This window comes from Capricornis sumatraensis, chromosome 8, assembly GCF_032405125.1.
Source record: "Capricornis sumatraensis isolate serow.1 chromosome 8, serow.2, whole genome shotgun sequence".
NCBI lineage: Eukaryota > Metazoa > Chordata > Mammalia > Artiodactyla > Bovidae > Capricornis > Capricornis sumatraensis.
In genome coordinates, this window is record NC_091076.1 from 99,055,560 (window position 1) to 99,072,078 (window position 16,519).

Here is a 16,519-nt window from a genome sequence, read left to right on the forward strand (position 1 = left end):
TCACTAAGATGTGTCATTCGAAGTCCTAAATTACTGGGTTGGCCAAAAACTTCGTTTGGGTCTTTCTGTACGATGTTTTGAAAAAAACCAAATGAACTTTTTGGCCAACCCAGTATTTTTTTAATATTTCTTTCCAAGGTACAAAATCTATCACCTGGTTTATTTCAACTGCCTAATTTCCTTCATTAATTCTTACCCCACTCCAATTCATCCTCTAGCCTATAGCCAGAGGGGGAAAAAAAACACGCATCTGATCACATCACTCTGATCCTTCACAGTTTCCCCTCCAGTCCATTTCATGCAATGATCATCTGATGGCCTAGAGTCCTCGTTCCCTTCCCCTCCCCCAGCTGCTTCAATTCTGAACCCAACTGTCACCTCTTTGAGGAGGCTTTTTGTGACGGACCCCCATACACACACACCACCAAGTCACTGTTACTCGCCCCCTCCGGAAGCGCTTCTCTCACTGATACACTGGCTGCCTTCCCCTGTGGACTCAGGGCAGGGGCCACATCGGCTCTGTTCGCGGCTTTATCTCACAGAGTGCTTGGAACACAGCAGGTTCCCAACAGGTATTTCTCAAATAAATGAACAATTCAACGAAGCAACAGAACATGAGGCCGGGAGAGGAAGCAAAAGTCAAGTCAGAACTATCCGCATACACTTACACACATACTCATTTTCCCACAGAAGATTTTTAAGAAAGGGCATAACATGGTCAGCTTTGTCTGAGAGCAGAGCAGTACGTACATGGAAGATGGAAACGAGAGACGAACGGGAAAAAGGAGACCAGGCAGGCAGGCTGGTTCCTTCAGAGACCAAGTATAGGATAAAGAAGGCCTGATTCAGGTTACCATCAGTATGGATGGACAAGAGAACTGAAAGATATTTAAAAGAGACATAAGAACCAAACTGAACAGGACCTGGTGACAAGCCTGCACATGGAGGGTGAGGCATAGGGAGGAATCTGTCACTTCCTCACTCTGACTTGGGCAATTCAGCAGGCAGTTCCATTATTAACTGAGAAGGAAATGGGAGGTCGGGAGCAGTCATTAAAGCATGAACTCTATTTGGAACATGTGGAATTAGATGTGCCTATAGGACTTTCAAGAGGGGTTCAAGAAGGATTCACTCATCCATGAGTTAAAACACAGGAAGGAAACCATGACTTCAGAGATGGTGTCAGAGGCCACGAAGGTATTAGATTTTATGAGTAATCTAAAAAAAAAAAAATGCAAATTCAAATGAGAGCTTTTAACCCACTGAATGCAAAGCTGGTTTATAAATAACCAGTGCTGGTGAAATAGACACTTTCACACACTGCCAGTGAAAATGCGTTTTTTATTCTAGAGTATCTATATATGTTATATATAAATCAGGCTTCCCAGGTGGCTTAGTGGTAAAGAACCTGCCTGAATAATGCAGGAGATGCGGGATCGATCCCTGGGTCGGAAAGATTACTTGGAGTAGGAAATGGCAACCCACTCCAGTACTTCTGCCTGGAAAATTCCATGATCAGAGGAGCCTGGTGGGCTACAGTCCATGGATTGCAAAGAATCGGACATGACTGAGTGACTGAGCATGCACGCCTGTTATATAATATTTATAATGCATCAGGAATACATAGGAAAGCCTTAAAAAAAAAAAATCAGGAATGTGAACTAAGATTAGTCTAAAGGTTTAGTCACTACGAGTAATCAAAGCAAACAGTCAACCCTCCATATCCAGGAGTTTGGCATCGGAGGACTGGAGTCTTGGGCACCAGCAGACTTCAGTATCATGGCGAGGGGTCAGTCCTAGAGCCCACCACCCACAGATACTAAGGAATGACTGTACAGGAGAGCTTAACTATTTGGTAAAGCCTTGGGACAGAACCTTATTTTATACCAGCCCCCTCCTATTCCCCCAAAATTTTATACACCAAAGCCAGATTACTTTTTCAAAAAGCTCAACTTTATCATGACACATTCCAGCTTTAAAACATTCAATGACTCCCCACTATCTACTAAGTACAATTTCCTCAAACTGGCATTTATTGAAGTTGGACCAAAATATAAACTCCACTTCTCTGCGGCCTTGTCTGAATATGCACGTTCCTCTCATCTGTTACCTTTCAGCTCCCTTTTTCTCTTCCTGTTCCATCTCCACCTGGAGAAATCCTACCCAACTTTCAAGACATATCTCAAATTTAACCTTGCTCTTGACCCCATTTCTGACCTCCCAAACAGAATGTGACTTCTCTTCCTAATTTGTTTTTCTTACAGCATTTACCATGGCCTGCCCTATGTTATTTTATATTTTATATTTATCCATCATCGGATCTCATGAAGGTTTTTAACACAGTACCTCGCACTCTGAGTAAGTATTAGGTTAAGTTATTTTTAAACTGTTTTGTAGAGAAATACTTAATGTGACTTCACTTTACACATGGTTAATATGTAACATGAACCAATATCCTTTTCCTCTCAACACTTGGTAAACTGACAACGAAGAAGTACAAAAGATAAAAACATACCAGAACAAAGAGAAAAGAACCACAGTGAGACATCACCTCACACCTGTTGCTATGGCTATTACCAAAAAGGTAAGAAACAACAAGTGTTGGTAAGGATGTGGAAAAAAGGAAACCCTTGTCCACTGCTGGTGGGAATATAACTTGGAAAACAGTATGAAAGTTCCTCAAAAAAATTAAAAGTAGAATTACCATATGATCCAGCAATTCCACTTCTGAGTATACATCCAAAGAAAAAGAAATCACTGTCTCAAAAAGATATCTACAACCTCCATGTCCACTGCAACATCATTCATTAGTTATACGTAAATGTTTACAGCAGTTTTATTTATAATCAAGACATGAAATAGCTTTTATGTCCATTGATGGATGAATGGATACAGAAAATGTGGCGTATACACACACAATATGGAATATTATTCAGGCATAAAAAAGAAGGAAATCCTGCTGTTTGTGACAACACGGAAAGACCCTGAGGACATTATGCTAAATGAAATAAGACAGACAGAAAAAGACAAATACTGTATGATCTCACTTATATGTGGAAAATAAAAAGCCAACAAATAAGCTCATAGATACAGAGAACAGATTGATGGTTACCAGAGGCAGGGCATAGTGGGTGGGCAAAATGGGTGAAGATGAGTCAAAAGACACAAGCTTGCAGTTATAAATAAGTCACAGACATGTATGGTACAACATGGTAACTATGCTTAAGAAAGCTGTATTGAATATTTAAAAGCTGCTAACAGAGTAGATCTCAAAATTTCTCATCACAAGAGAAAAACATGTTTTGTAACTATGTACTGATATGTTGACAGATACTAACTAGACTTACTGTGGCGATCATTTGGCAATATACAGAAATACCAAATCATTATGTTGTATACCTGCAACTAAAATTAAGTTATGTATCAATTATGGGCATGTCTATGCTCAGTCCACCAGGCTCCTCTGTCCATGGAATGTTTCAGGCAATTGGAGTGGGTTGTCACTTCCTACTCCAGGGGATCTTCCCGACCTAGGGACCCAACCTGCATCTCCTGCATTGGCAGGCAGATTCTTTACCAATGTACCACCTAGGAAGCCCTTTTATCAATTATACCACAATTTAGAAAAAAAGATCACTCAGGTTTTTAACAGGGAAATTTAGTGAAGTATGCCTACTCTAAGCGTGAACTCTAGCCGCCTGACCTCATCCAGCTTCCTAGGGTACTTGTCACTCACCCTCGGACCCCTACTTCCAGGTCCCGGTAAAAGATGGAAGAAAGCTTCCCTTAAGAAACCAAATAGAGGACTTCCCTTGCGATCCAGTCATTAAAACTTGTCGCTTCCAATGCAGGGGGCACAGGTTCGATCCCTGTTCAGGCAACTAGGATCACACATGCTTCGTGGCACAGGCAAAAAAAGGAGAGAAAAAAAAAAAAAAAAACCCAAACAGATTCATATGAGAAAAACAGAAGTGTGCAAGAGAAAACAAATACACAGAAACAAAAACATTGATATCTGGGATCCCACCGCCCAATTACTTTACAGTGAAACCCACCAACTGTCAAACCATGGCCACCCACAAAGTGTGTACCCAGTGCTTCACTCGTAAATATGAACAGCTGAGGGTCAAGAGGCATTTGAAAAGAAGCCTCCAATGTCAAAGAGAAAAAAACTAAAACATAAGAATGGAGTCTGATGAAACAAAAGAAACAAAGTGGAAAAAAATATCCTATAATAGAGAATTCCCTGGTGGTCCAGGGGTTAAGACTTGGCACTTTCACTGCCACGGGCCCAGGTTCGATCCCTGGTTGGGAAACTAATATCCTACAAGTCACGAGGTGCAGTTGACCTCCACCCAACACAAAAAAAAGCTATAATAAATGTCCTTAGGTAAGTGAGGATGTTGCATCCAGGAAGAAAATGCTCTGAAAAAGGAACAGAGCTTCGGGAAACTATATAGCATAAATAACTATGTTAGCTGAACTTTAGAAATTTACTAACAAGAAAACCACTCAGTGAAAAACGGCAAAATATTCCAGCAGATGCTTCACCAATGATTTTCTTCACAGCAAAGAAGCACATGAAAAAATGCTCGGCATTACTATTAGGGAAATGCAAATTAAAACCATAATGAAATATAACTCTCTGTGACCCCATGGACTGTAGCCCATCAGGCTCCTCTGTCCATGGGGATTTCCCAGGAAAGAATACTGAAGTGGGTTGCCACGCCCTCCTCCAGCAGATCTTCACAACCAAGGGATTGAACCCAGGTCTCCCACACTGCAGGCGGATTCTTTACCGTCTGAGCCACCAGAGAAGCCCTGAAACATACCACTATATAGAATGGCTAGAACCCTCATCCCTCCAGTCCTCTTGCCTGGAAAATCCCATGGAGGGAAGAGCCTGGTAGGCTGCAGTCCATGGGGTCACTAAGAGTCGGACAGGACTGAGAGACTTCACTTTCACTTTTCAGTTTCATGCACTGGAGAAGGAAATGGCAACCCACTCCAGTATGCTTGCCTGGAGAATCCCAGGGACGGCAGAGCCTGGTGGGCTGCCGTCTATGGGGTCGCACAGTCGGACACGACTGAAGCGACTTAGTAGCAGCAGCAGCAGAACCCTCATCCATTGCTGGTGAGGATGCAAAATGTTTAACTGGAAATGCTTAACTAGAAAAGAGTTTGGGACTTCCCTGGTGGCTAGGTGGTCAAGAGTCTGCCTGCCAATGCTGGGGACACGGGTTCAATTCCTGACCTGGGAGGACCTCACATGCCACAGAGCAGCTAGGTCCGCGCGCCACAACTTACTGAGCCTGTGCTCTAGAGTTCAAGAGCGGCAACTCCTGAGCCCGAGTGCCACAACTACTGAAGTCCAAACTAGAGCCTGTGCTCCGAAACAAGAGTAACGCCCGCTCGCCGCAACTGGAGGAAAAGCTAGAGCAGTAACGAAGGGCCAGCACTGCCAAAAATAAATAAATAAAAATTATTTTTTAAAAAAGAAAACGGTTTGGCAGTTTCTTAGGAAGTTAAAATACGCTCAGCATACAACCTTGTGATTCCACTCCTCTTTACCCGTGAAAAAGGAAAACTTACATTCACACAAAAACCTGTAAGTGCATGTTTAGAGCAGTTTTATTTATAATCTCCAAAACCTAAAAACAACTCAGAGGTTCTTAAATGGGTGAATGGATAAACCAACTGTGGTATATTCATATAATGAAATACCTAGTTGGCAACAAAAAGGAATGACCGAGACAGAAGCCATATCTTGGATAAATCTCAAATGCATTATACTAGGTAAAAGAAGCCAAGACTCAGAAAGCTACATAGGTTGTAATCCCATTTATATGATATTCAGGGAAAGGCAAAACTACAGGGACAGAAAACAGATCAGTGGTGGCCGGGGGTGAGGGAGAGGAGTTGACTATTGGAGCACAGCTGAGGTGGGGTGATGGAACTGCTCTGTATTTCATGGTAGTGGTGGTTACATGACTATATGTATTTGCTAAAACTTTAAAGAGTCAAAACTGTACACTAAAAAGGGTGAATTTTACCATATATCCTTGGAAGAAAAGTTATGACCAATCTAGATAGTATATTCAGAAGCAGAGACATTACTTTGCCGACTAAGGTCCGTCTAGTCAAGGCTATGGTTTTTCCTGTGGTCATGTATGGATGTGAGAGTTGGACTGTGAAGAAGGCTGAGCGCCGAAGAATTGATGCTTTTGAACTGTGGTGTTGGAGAAGACTCTTGAGAGTCCCTTGGACTGCAAGGAGATCCAACCAGTCCATTCTGAAGGAGATCAACCCTGGGATTTCTTTGGAAGGAATGATGCTAAAGCTGAAGCTCCAGTACTTCGGCCACCTCATGCAAAGAGTTGACTCATTGGAGAAGACTCTGATGGTGGGAGGGATTGGGGGCAGGAGGAGAAGGGGACGACCCAGGATGAGATGGCTGGATGGCATCACGGACTCGATGAATGTGAGTCTCAGTGAACTCCGGAAGATGGTGATGGACAGGGAGCCCTGGCATGCTGTGATTCATGGGGTCACAAAGAGTCGGACACGACTGAGCGACTGAACTGAACTGAAGTTGCACTTCAGTATTTTTTTTAAATTATCAATAATGAGAAACATAAGATACTGTGTCAACAAACAGGATGAAAAGGAACACAGAAAACAGTTTTCAGAAATTAAATATCTGACAGCTGAAATAAAAGCGGATTTAATAGAAGGCTCAGAAGAGAAACTCTCCCAGAAAGCAGACCAAATTGACAAACAGATAAAAAGAATTGAAAAAGATAAGAAATTTCACATGAACAGTCTAAAATGCCTAACATCTAACTAAAGAGAAGTTCAACAAAAGAACAGATCAAATTTGGGGGGAAATTAGCAAATAATAAAGACATTTTCTCAGAACTAAAGAGTATGAGTCTGTAGATTAAAAGGGCCCACCAAGTACCCAGGCAGAATGAGTAAAAAAGAGCCACATCAAGGGATATGCAGTCCCTTTAAAACTCCAGAGCACTGGGGACCATGAAAAGAGCCTAAAAGCTTTGCTGCTGTTCGGTCACTAAGTTTTGTCTGACTCTTTGCAACCCCACAGACTGCAGCACGCCAGGCTTCCCTGTCCTTCACTATCTCCTGGAGTTTGCTCAAACTCATGTCTGTTGAGTTGGTGATGCCATCCAACCATCTCATCCTGTCGCCCCCTTCTCCTCCTGCCTTCAACCTTTCCCAGCATCAGGGTCTTTTCAAATGAGTCAGCTTCAGGTGGCCAAAGTATTGGAGGTTCAGCTCCAGCATCAGTACTTCCAATGAGTATTCACGGTCAATTTCCTTTAGGATTGACTGGTTTGATCTCCTTGTTGTCCAAGGGACTCTCAAGAGTCTTCTCCAGCACCACAATTCAAAAGCATTAATTCTTCAGTGCTCAGCCTTCTTTATGGTCCAACTCTTATATCCGTACATAAATTACTGAAAAAATCATAGCTTTGACTATACCGAAATTTGTCGGCAAAGTGATGTCTCTGCTTTTTAATACACTGTCTACATTTGTCATAACTTTTCTTCCAAGGAGCAAGCGTCTTTTAATTTTGTGGCTCCAGTCACCATCCACAGTGATTTTGGAGGGATAAAAACAGGTCAGACATGAGGTAATCAGGACGGCCCTTCACCTCACAACAGCAATCCTCGATGCTGGAGCACACCAAAGCAAACCTTTCAATGAAAGTGCTTTTTTAAATTTAGAACCCTACCCCCTGCCAAATTCTCTACCAAGTATTAGGACTGAAAAGGGCATTTTCAGATACATCATGATTTAAAAAAAAACAAGTTTATTTCTCATGCGCCCATTCCTAGGAAGCAACTAGAGATTGTGCTGAAACAGACAAGTAAACCAAGGGGGCAGTAGGACCCAAGAAACAGAATCAACAGTGAAAGCAGCAAAAAGAAGTTTCAGGAAATTCCCTGGCAGTGCAGTAGGTTAGTCTTCACTGCCGGGACCAGGTCCACTCCCTAGTCAGGGAACTGTGATCCCACAAACTGTGTGGCATGGCTAAAAAGAAAAAAAGAAACCAAGATATGGGGAAAGTTTGCTGTATATCAAGGGAAAACAATCAGTTTATTTCATCTTAGTTATAACTTCTGAAAAATATTACTAAGAACATGTTGCAGTAAATGGAATTAAACACACACACACACACACACGCAAACATACACACACATGTGTCCAATGGGTATCTTTGGTTGCTGGGATTATAGATAATTTTCATTTTTAGCTTTATATTATGTGTATTTTCCCAAAGGAGTAAAACTGCACTATTTTTCAATTTTTCACTGCAATTTTTAAAAACAACTTGAGAACAGATGAGATCTCAGGGGAAGAAGGGACATAGTAAGAGGGCCAGGGGCTGGCTTGAAAACCTGGAAAACTGGGGTTTAAGGAAAAGGCAGAGGAAGATGTCTTGGAGAAGGAACTACCAGAGAGCTGAAATTATCAAGAGCACTTTTTCTACTTTAACAGTAAATAACAGAACTCAATGTATTTTTTACTATAGTTCTAAAATAAATTAGATGTTAGGTAAACTAAATGTTCTGAATGGAGAAGTTAAACACTTAATAACCCTTTTGGGGGGGGGGGATAAAGCTCTAGTTTAATGTGAACTTTTACTTAAATGTGGTCTTCAAAATATTTTTCTACCCTGTGAGTCAACTGACAGTTTTCTGACAGAATAAAATACTACCTTGCTACATTGTAAGTAAGGTTCCTATATTTTAACAGAATCTCAGCTTACAATTCAGGAACAAATCAATAGACAAGAATAGTTACTATTTATTGAATCTTTACCCAGTACCAGGCACTGTTCTAGTTTCGCACACATTAACCCATTCGGCTCTCACAACACATTGAATTCAGTACTATGATATTTTACAAAAGAGGAAAGTGAGGTACAAAGACCTGAGCAAAATGCCCATCATCACAGAGCCCAGATTCATTCATTCATTCGTTCATCCATGAGGACTGGTAATCTCTATGCTACATGCTACCTCTCTAGATCCTTGACATTCATGAAAGATGCACCTAGAATCCTGAGATTCTCATGTATCACGATAGCCTAAGACTTGCATAGTGAGTTTATTTACATGAGTGAGTGCCTCCAAAGCCTGCCACACGTTGCTCACACTGACTGTGTGAAAATATGACTCCACTTACACTCCTCCTTCTCTGACAAACCTGGAATAAATTCTCCAAGCTGACCAAAAGCAATCCAAAAATCATAGATATTTTGGAAGACTTACAAACTAGCTCTCATTCATCCTAAGAGAACTGTTTCAAAACTATTCCAAACAAAAAAAGTACATCTGGTTAAAGTGATTCTATTTAAATTGTATTTGTATTAAAAAAAAGTATTTGTAATTAATCCAGCTATATATAACATTCCTAGGATATACCCAAGAGAAATGAACACATCTTGTCCAGACAAAAACCTATACATGAACATTAGCAGCAGTGTTACTCACTATAGCCAAAAAGTGGAAACAATTCAGATGTCCATGGAGTGATGAATGGATGAACAAAAAGCGGTATATCCATATAAAGGGATACTATTTAAATATAGTACTGTTACATGCTCCAAGATCCATGCACCTTGAAACCATTAATCTAAATGAAAGAAGTTATATATTGTATGATTTTTTTTATAAGAAATTTCCATGAGAGACAAATCAACAGAAAATGAAAGTAGTGGTTGCCAGGAGATGGAGCAGGGGAGGGAGAGAACAAGGAGTGACTGCTGTGACTGTCACTGTTTCTTGTTGGGGTGATAAAAATATTCTGGAATTAGGTAGGGGTGATACATTCACAACTCTGTGAATACATTAAAAACCACTGGATAATACCTTTTTCTTTTTTTAAAGGGTGAATTTTATGCTATGTATTCTGTATCTCAATAAAACTGCTATTTTAAAAATGCAACTTTTAGAGATTTCCCTGGTGGTCCAGTGGTTAAGAGTCTGCCTTGCAATGCAGGAGAGACAGGTTCAATCCCTGATCCAGGGGCCAAGATCCCACATGCCTTGGATTAACTAAGCCTGTGCACCAAAACTACAGAAGTCTGTATGCTGCAGCTAAGACTTGTGGCAGCCAAATGAATAAAGTAAAAATTTTAAAAATTAAAATTAAAGTGAAACTTTAAAAATGTTTTTGTATTTTTAAATGCAACTTTTATTCAATATTACTTGAAAATAATTCAGCAATTCAGAAGTCCAATAAATGTTAGCTCTATTTTTAAAAATCATTCAGCAATCAAAAAATATTTGAGTAATGTAACTTAGTATCTAGAAAAATACATAAAATAATTTGGCATATACCAGTAGATAAAACAATTAAAACATTGTATTTAGCTATATCCACTTTAATTCCATCTGTATGGTTTTACTTTCAATCTTTTCAAGTGCATTCTGTAAGTTTTTTTTTTTAAGAAATGTTCTACCTCCTGAGGGTTATCATTTTAAAGGACTGAAAGCATGAAAAAAAAAAAAAAAAAAAAAGCGTCAGTGCTAAGCTAGTGCTAAATTATGAAGATGAGGCTCTAAGTGCCACAAGCAGGCATTCAAAGAGGAGAGAGATCAAGGTGATCATCAGTACTCTGGGAGGACTTCTAGGAAGAGCTCCTCAGAGCGTGCTAAGGAGCAGGGAACGAGGGATCTACCCAGTGCAAAGACAGCATCTGCTAGGATCTGCTCCTGTTTGTTACCCAGACTACTGGTCTCCCATCACCCCCACCACCTTCTCACCCCCCACATCCCTACTCCAAGAATCTCCAGTCACAGGGAGGACACAGTGTCCTGAAGAGGAAGAAAAGATGGACCTGAGGGAAGAAACCGGAGCTCCTGGCCTTAGTATCCCCAGTCCTGCTGCACACCCACATTTCAACACCCAGCTCCACTTCCACTCATACCCCAGCCGAGTACCGGGCCTGGGTGGTACACAAGACCATCTATCACTGCATACCTTGGACATATCTCTCCATCACTCACAGATCACGTCATCCAACTTTGTAATAACTCTCTGGGGCCCTCATTTTCTTTCTTTTAATTCTCATGTTTAACCTCTTCAAGTACTGATACCCGAAAACAGATCTCATTAATTTCTCTTATAATCCTGAATACCTGTTGCTATTGAAAACACTGCCATTCTTACAGAGGCCTATCTGATGAAGTCCTCTGTCTACACTTCTGATGCTGTCCAGGCTTGGAGAATTCTGAAGTACCTCCTGGACTGATGTTTCCATCCAGGGCTATAAAACCCATTCACATCCCCACCAGTTATCTGACCTCTTTCAATCCACCCTGCAGAACGGAAGCAATGCTAAATTTCCTGACGTCCCACTGAAATCATATCCACTTGTTTCCAGATCTTCTGACTGATCCCCAGTACCCACAAGTGAAACAGATCTGAAATAGACTGGAGAGAAAAGAAAAGGGCTTCAGATGTCACCTCTCCATTGATTTTCTCAATTTGTGGGGGGGGGAAAGAGCTGGCTAAATCGGCGAATTAATAGTATCTGTGATTTAATGTGCTTTTGTTTTACGCTCCTTGCATAGTGCTGATAGGAATACAGCACATCCCTTGGGTGGTCCTGAAGTGAAAAATGACCGAGGACCACTGATCTAGCCCAATCCTGACCCAACAGATGAGGGAGAGAGGAAAAATGCTGTAGCCTGGTTCTCTACCTATCGCTCAGCAGTTTCTTATTCATATACTCAGGCTCTTGCTAAAGGAGGTTACTTAAGACTGCCCACATTTGAAAGTCAGTGCCCTGGTTTATGCTACTCCCTCCCTGCCTCTGTCCATCCTCACTAGCCACACGCTGGCCACATCCCTATCCTCCCTAGCCACATGCCCATCCAGGAAGCAGACATGCATACCAGCTCCCCCACATAGCTTATGAGCCCGCCCTCCTTTACCTCTCCGCAGTGCTTTGTATCTGTCTCACTTGTAGCAATCAGAAATCCCAAGCATACTGAAAAGATATTTGCTTGAAACTGGTGGGAACAAATATTGTCAAACTAGTAACAAATTCTTCTTCAGATAAATCCACAGTGCATTCATGGCACCTGTGCCACCCCTCTCAACTGTCACAGTCTTAGAGGACATAAATCACTAATTCTCCCAGGACAACACCAGGGATTCTATTTTCTGAAGTCACCAGAAGTTCCAAATTTCAAAATAACAGCTAAGTATTCTCATAAATTCCGCACAAGTTAAATGTAAGAACGGCTCTGTTTTAAAGTCTGACTTAACTTTTTTGAATTAGCAAACACTTGATTACAAGGTGCTGTCAGAATTTTACCAAATGCCTATGCAAAACATTTTCTTCTCAATGTACTTCAAAAGTATGTCATAAAACCTACTGTCTGAAATAATTCTAACTTTTAACAATAAAAATACTAAAAGCCTTATGCAATCAAATGTTTTGAACTTAAGCAAAACTAGATGATTTCAAATTTTTATTAACAAGTTGCCACCCCTACAGTAACATCTGTCATGTGAGGACCTTACATACCCATTAAAATTTTTTCTTCATTAAGAAGAAAACATTTCACCTCCACTGAAAACTTTTTTAAATCTATGGTTTTAGAAAAATCTAGTAACATCAACCAATGTCCTTGCATCAACAGGTATATTACCTACGAAGTACTCAATATACGAACAGATGAATGAGTAATTTCTTATACTAAGTATATAAGTATACTAAGTATAATTTCTCATTCTTATTTACTACTTAAGCCAACATTCTAGTTCACAAGACTTAATTAACTTATTCTAAATTACCAGCAAAGTATATTCCTCTTTTCAATCTTGACAACATAGGTAGACTCGAATCCACCAAGTGTATTTATTTATGAACTTCTGGGATATCTTAAACCAGTTCTAGAACATTTTTCCTTCCAAAGCATATACACACATATACACATTTACCTAGAAGTACACCCAATAAAACAAACGAAACAAGGGCTTAGCCTAAACAACTCACTATCATGAATTGTTATTCCAGGCAAGTGGACATATTCTAAAAGTTTAGGATGTAAAATGTATCATCTCTTTCACCATAATCTTGAGAAATAATGTTTCAAAAGTAAAACATATAACAAGTTACCACCACATCTAATAAAGAAAGGAAAATGCCTGGCAAGCAATATGAAACAGCAGCTCCAAACACACTCTCTCTGCTACTATAAACTGGTCAAACTATCAAAATCTAATTAGGCCAATTTTTAGTTTCCCACATCCAAAATATTTAGGAATTATGGTAGCCACTGGAGAATCAGCACAACTTCATCTATTACAAGTTCTCACCTACTAACAATCATTTGTCCAACCCATCTTTGATGAGCACCTGTAGTGTGCTCGAGGCACTACACTAGGGACTACAGGGGCTGTAAGCTTAGTATAAGGATATATAACCCTTAATTTCACATAAAGGTGAAAGGTGACAAGCATACACAAGGTAGACTATGAATGTCATCGGAAAAAACAAACTATCATGGAAGTACATAAAGATATAAGGATCTTTTTAAAAAAGGAAGCCTAACCACAAAATTGTAATTTAACAGCATATACACCGCTCTCAACCCTAAATATTACTTGCTAAGCCTTCAAAGAGGAGTTAAAGTTAGCTGAACCACCCTGCCAAACGCCTTAGCTCTGCCTAATCTGAGAAAACTTCCTCCAATAGTATAATTTCCTCTCCACAAGTCTTTCAGTTCTGGGCTCCTGGTCGAAAAGACCACATGTGATTTCGTAAGGTAGAAATCATTACTATAAAAGATGCACTAAAATTAAGTTGGCAAGGATGGTGTGTAGTCCTTTCCACATACAAGACATACACACTTGACATTTGATTCATTCTCTTCATTCTCCTGCCAGCTCTCCTTCACTCCACCCCCAAAGACAGGCAGATATTACTGTCAGGCAAAAGAAATTACCTTTTTCCTTTGCTGGGAGGACAAGCTAAATGGGCTTACATCTGACTTAATGCTCATACTCCTCCAATGAGTATTTAAGCATTTATTTAAAAAAAAAAAAAAAGGCACATTTACATTTAACCACTTCTATTCCAGTCCTTTTTTTTTTTTGTCTTCTTTGTTGATTTTTATTTGAGGGCTGGTCCAGTCTCTTTTAAAAACAAGTGACACACCTTAATCACTGTTAAGACTCTATTCCTTCATGAACTTTAATTCGGAAATGCTCTGAAAACTGGATTCTAATTCAGTTCAGATTTTAAAAAATACAAAGGAAAAGATCTTGTAGGTTACTGCTATAAATTATGATTTTTTTTTCACAATTTAGTAAACTGCAACTATGAATTTCATACACAGCAGCCATTGTGTGTGTATGTGTTTTTTAGATAAAATGTATCTCCGCACCAGCCTAGAGAAGCTCTATGAGAAAAGAGGAGTCACCATGGAGAAGTTCATTGTAGATCAGGGAGGACTTATTACCCTCAGAAATAGAATGAAAAGAAAAAGTCATTTTGCATTAGATTTCCCTATACGTCTGTTGTGTGACTTGGAAGTTGGTCCGAAAGTTCATCTTCAGCAATTACGTCTGCAGGATCAACCATACGTGTCTGCAACAGGTGACAGGAAACGGCATTTCTCAGGCAAAGGGATCAAATTAGTTAAGACTCAAGTTCCTGCGGTCTCTTATTTTGCATTTTACCAAAATGATACTGGAATCAGATAAAACAGCAAATTTGTTTTGGTATTCTTTGGTTTTTCTTCTTTGCTTTTTAATCAGCCATTCACTAGCAACTGTTGCACGAGCCCATCAGCACTCAAGAATAAACACACACACACAGGACCAGATAAGGCTCCCCTACTAACCCAACTGATCCATTTCCTTAAGACACTTTTAAAACCACACAGTTCGGGGTGTGAAGAGAAGCATGTTGTGTGTGAGTGTGTGTGTGTGTTTGTATGGCACAATCTGTCTGAATCCTCCATTCCCTTTTTTAGGAACCGATTAGAGACGAGAAATCTAAAAGAAACCACATTAGAAATGCAAAGAGGTTTGCAAAAACAAGAAGCTTCTTTCATTCCAAAAAACCAAACCAAAACAAGGGGAGAAAAATGAATGCAATGGATATGTGTGTGCCAAAGTTTCAACTATGCCCGTGGAGACACTGCACTGGCACACATTTTTAAGAGGAAAAAGAGGGGGTTGAGGGGAGAGAGCGAGCGAGCGAGCGAGCGAGCGTGTGGCCTGCGAACTGCAACAATGCAATCTCCATTTTGAACAATGCGCCTCTTTCCTCTAGTAAATCTAGTTTTTTGCCACTTGATGGGCCGTCGCATTTCCCCTCCGTTTGGGGGGTGGGGGGGAGGTGGGGGTGGGGGGAGACCAGAGAGGGAGTGAGCCAGGGGGGAGGGAGGGGGAGGAGGTGGGGAAGAAGTCTGCAGCAACCGGGCTGGGTGGGTACCTGGAGTGCTGCTATAGGTGCTATGGCTCCTGAAGCTGCTTTCCGTGCAGTAACTGGCGTCGTCGTCGTCGTCGTCTTCCATCTCCTCCGGATAGTCGGAGTCATCGTCGTCCTCCTCCATCTCATCCTCCTCGTCGTCCTCGGAATCCTGGGTCTCCTCGGCGTCGCCGTCCTCCTCCTCCTCCTCCTCCTCCTCCGAGACCATGTCCTCCTCCTCCTCCTCCTCTTCGCTCTCGTGGTCATCGTACACCACTTTGTTGACGGCCCTCCGGGCCGGGGTGGTCCGGGCCAGGTGGCCGCCGCCGCCCCCGCCCCCTGTCCTGCCGCCCCCGCCTCCTCGCCCCCCCCGGCCCGGGGCGCTGGTGCTGGGGGGGGCCGGCGGCGGCGGCGGCGGCGGCGGCGGCGGCGGCTTCCTCCGGCTACTGCTGCCCCCCCTGGGCGAGCTCAGCCGCGTCTTGGGCGCCACCTCAGCCTGGGCGGCGGCCCACCTGCCCCGGCTGCTGCCGCGGTGCCGCGAGCGGAGCCCCCCGATGGGTCCGGACGTGGGCGGCGGCGGCGGCGGCGGCGGCGGGGCCGGGGCGCAGCGCTCCGCAGCGGGAGCCGCGGGCTGCTTGGGCGGCCTGCCCCGCCGGCCCCTCATGTCGGAGCTGAGGCGGGGGGGAGAAGGGAAAGCGGAGGGGGGAGGGGCGGGCGGAGGGGTGGCGGTGGGGGGCGCCGGGGCCGGGTGGGGAGGCCGGCGGGGCCGGGCGGGAGGGGCCCGGCCGGCGGAAGCGGGTGGAGGGAGAAGGCTCAATCCGAATTGCTGGGGCCCCACTCCGGATCGCCTTCAGCCGCCATCTTGTTTCTTCCCTCTCGCTCGGTGACTGGGGGAACCGACAGCGGCCGCAGGCCCGGAGCGCGGTCACGTGAGCTGCGCCGCCGACGAGCCTGGGACGGAGCGAGGCCGCGCGGCGGCCGCTAGGGGGAGTGCGGGAGCGCCGGGTCGGGGGCGGGGAGCCCGGGGCGCCTCCGCGCGGCTTGGCTAGACCGCG

At 42.7% G+C, this 16,519-nt stretch overlaps 1 protein-coding gene and 1 non-coding gene across 3 annotated transcripts in view; one reads left to right on the forward strand and one right to left on the reverse strand.

Moving 5' to 3' along the window:
• Positions 1-16,128, reverse strand: part of BPTF (bromodomain PHD finger transcription factor) — a 131,736-nt gene extending 115,608 nt beyond the window's left edge. For both annotated transcript variants that reach the window (XM_068976675.1, XM_068976676.1), the window contains exon 1: positions 15,489-16,128. In XM_068976675.1, coding sequence (XP_068832776.1) covers positions 15,489-16,128 — 640 coding nt within the window. The remainder of the gene's footprint in view (positions 1-15,488) is intronic.
• On the forward strand, positions 4,244-4,316 carry TRNAE-UUC (transfer RNA glutamic acid (anticodon UUC)). The gene has a single exon. It is a non-coding gene; the product is annotated as a tRNA-Glu (tRNA).
• Positions 16,129-16,519: the final 391 nt, after the last annotated feature.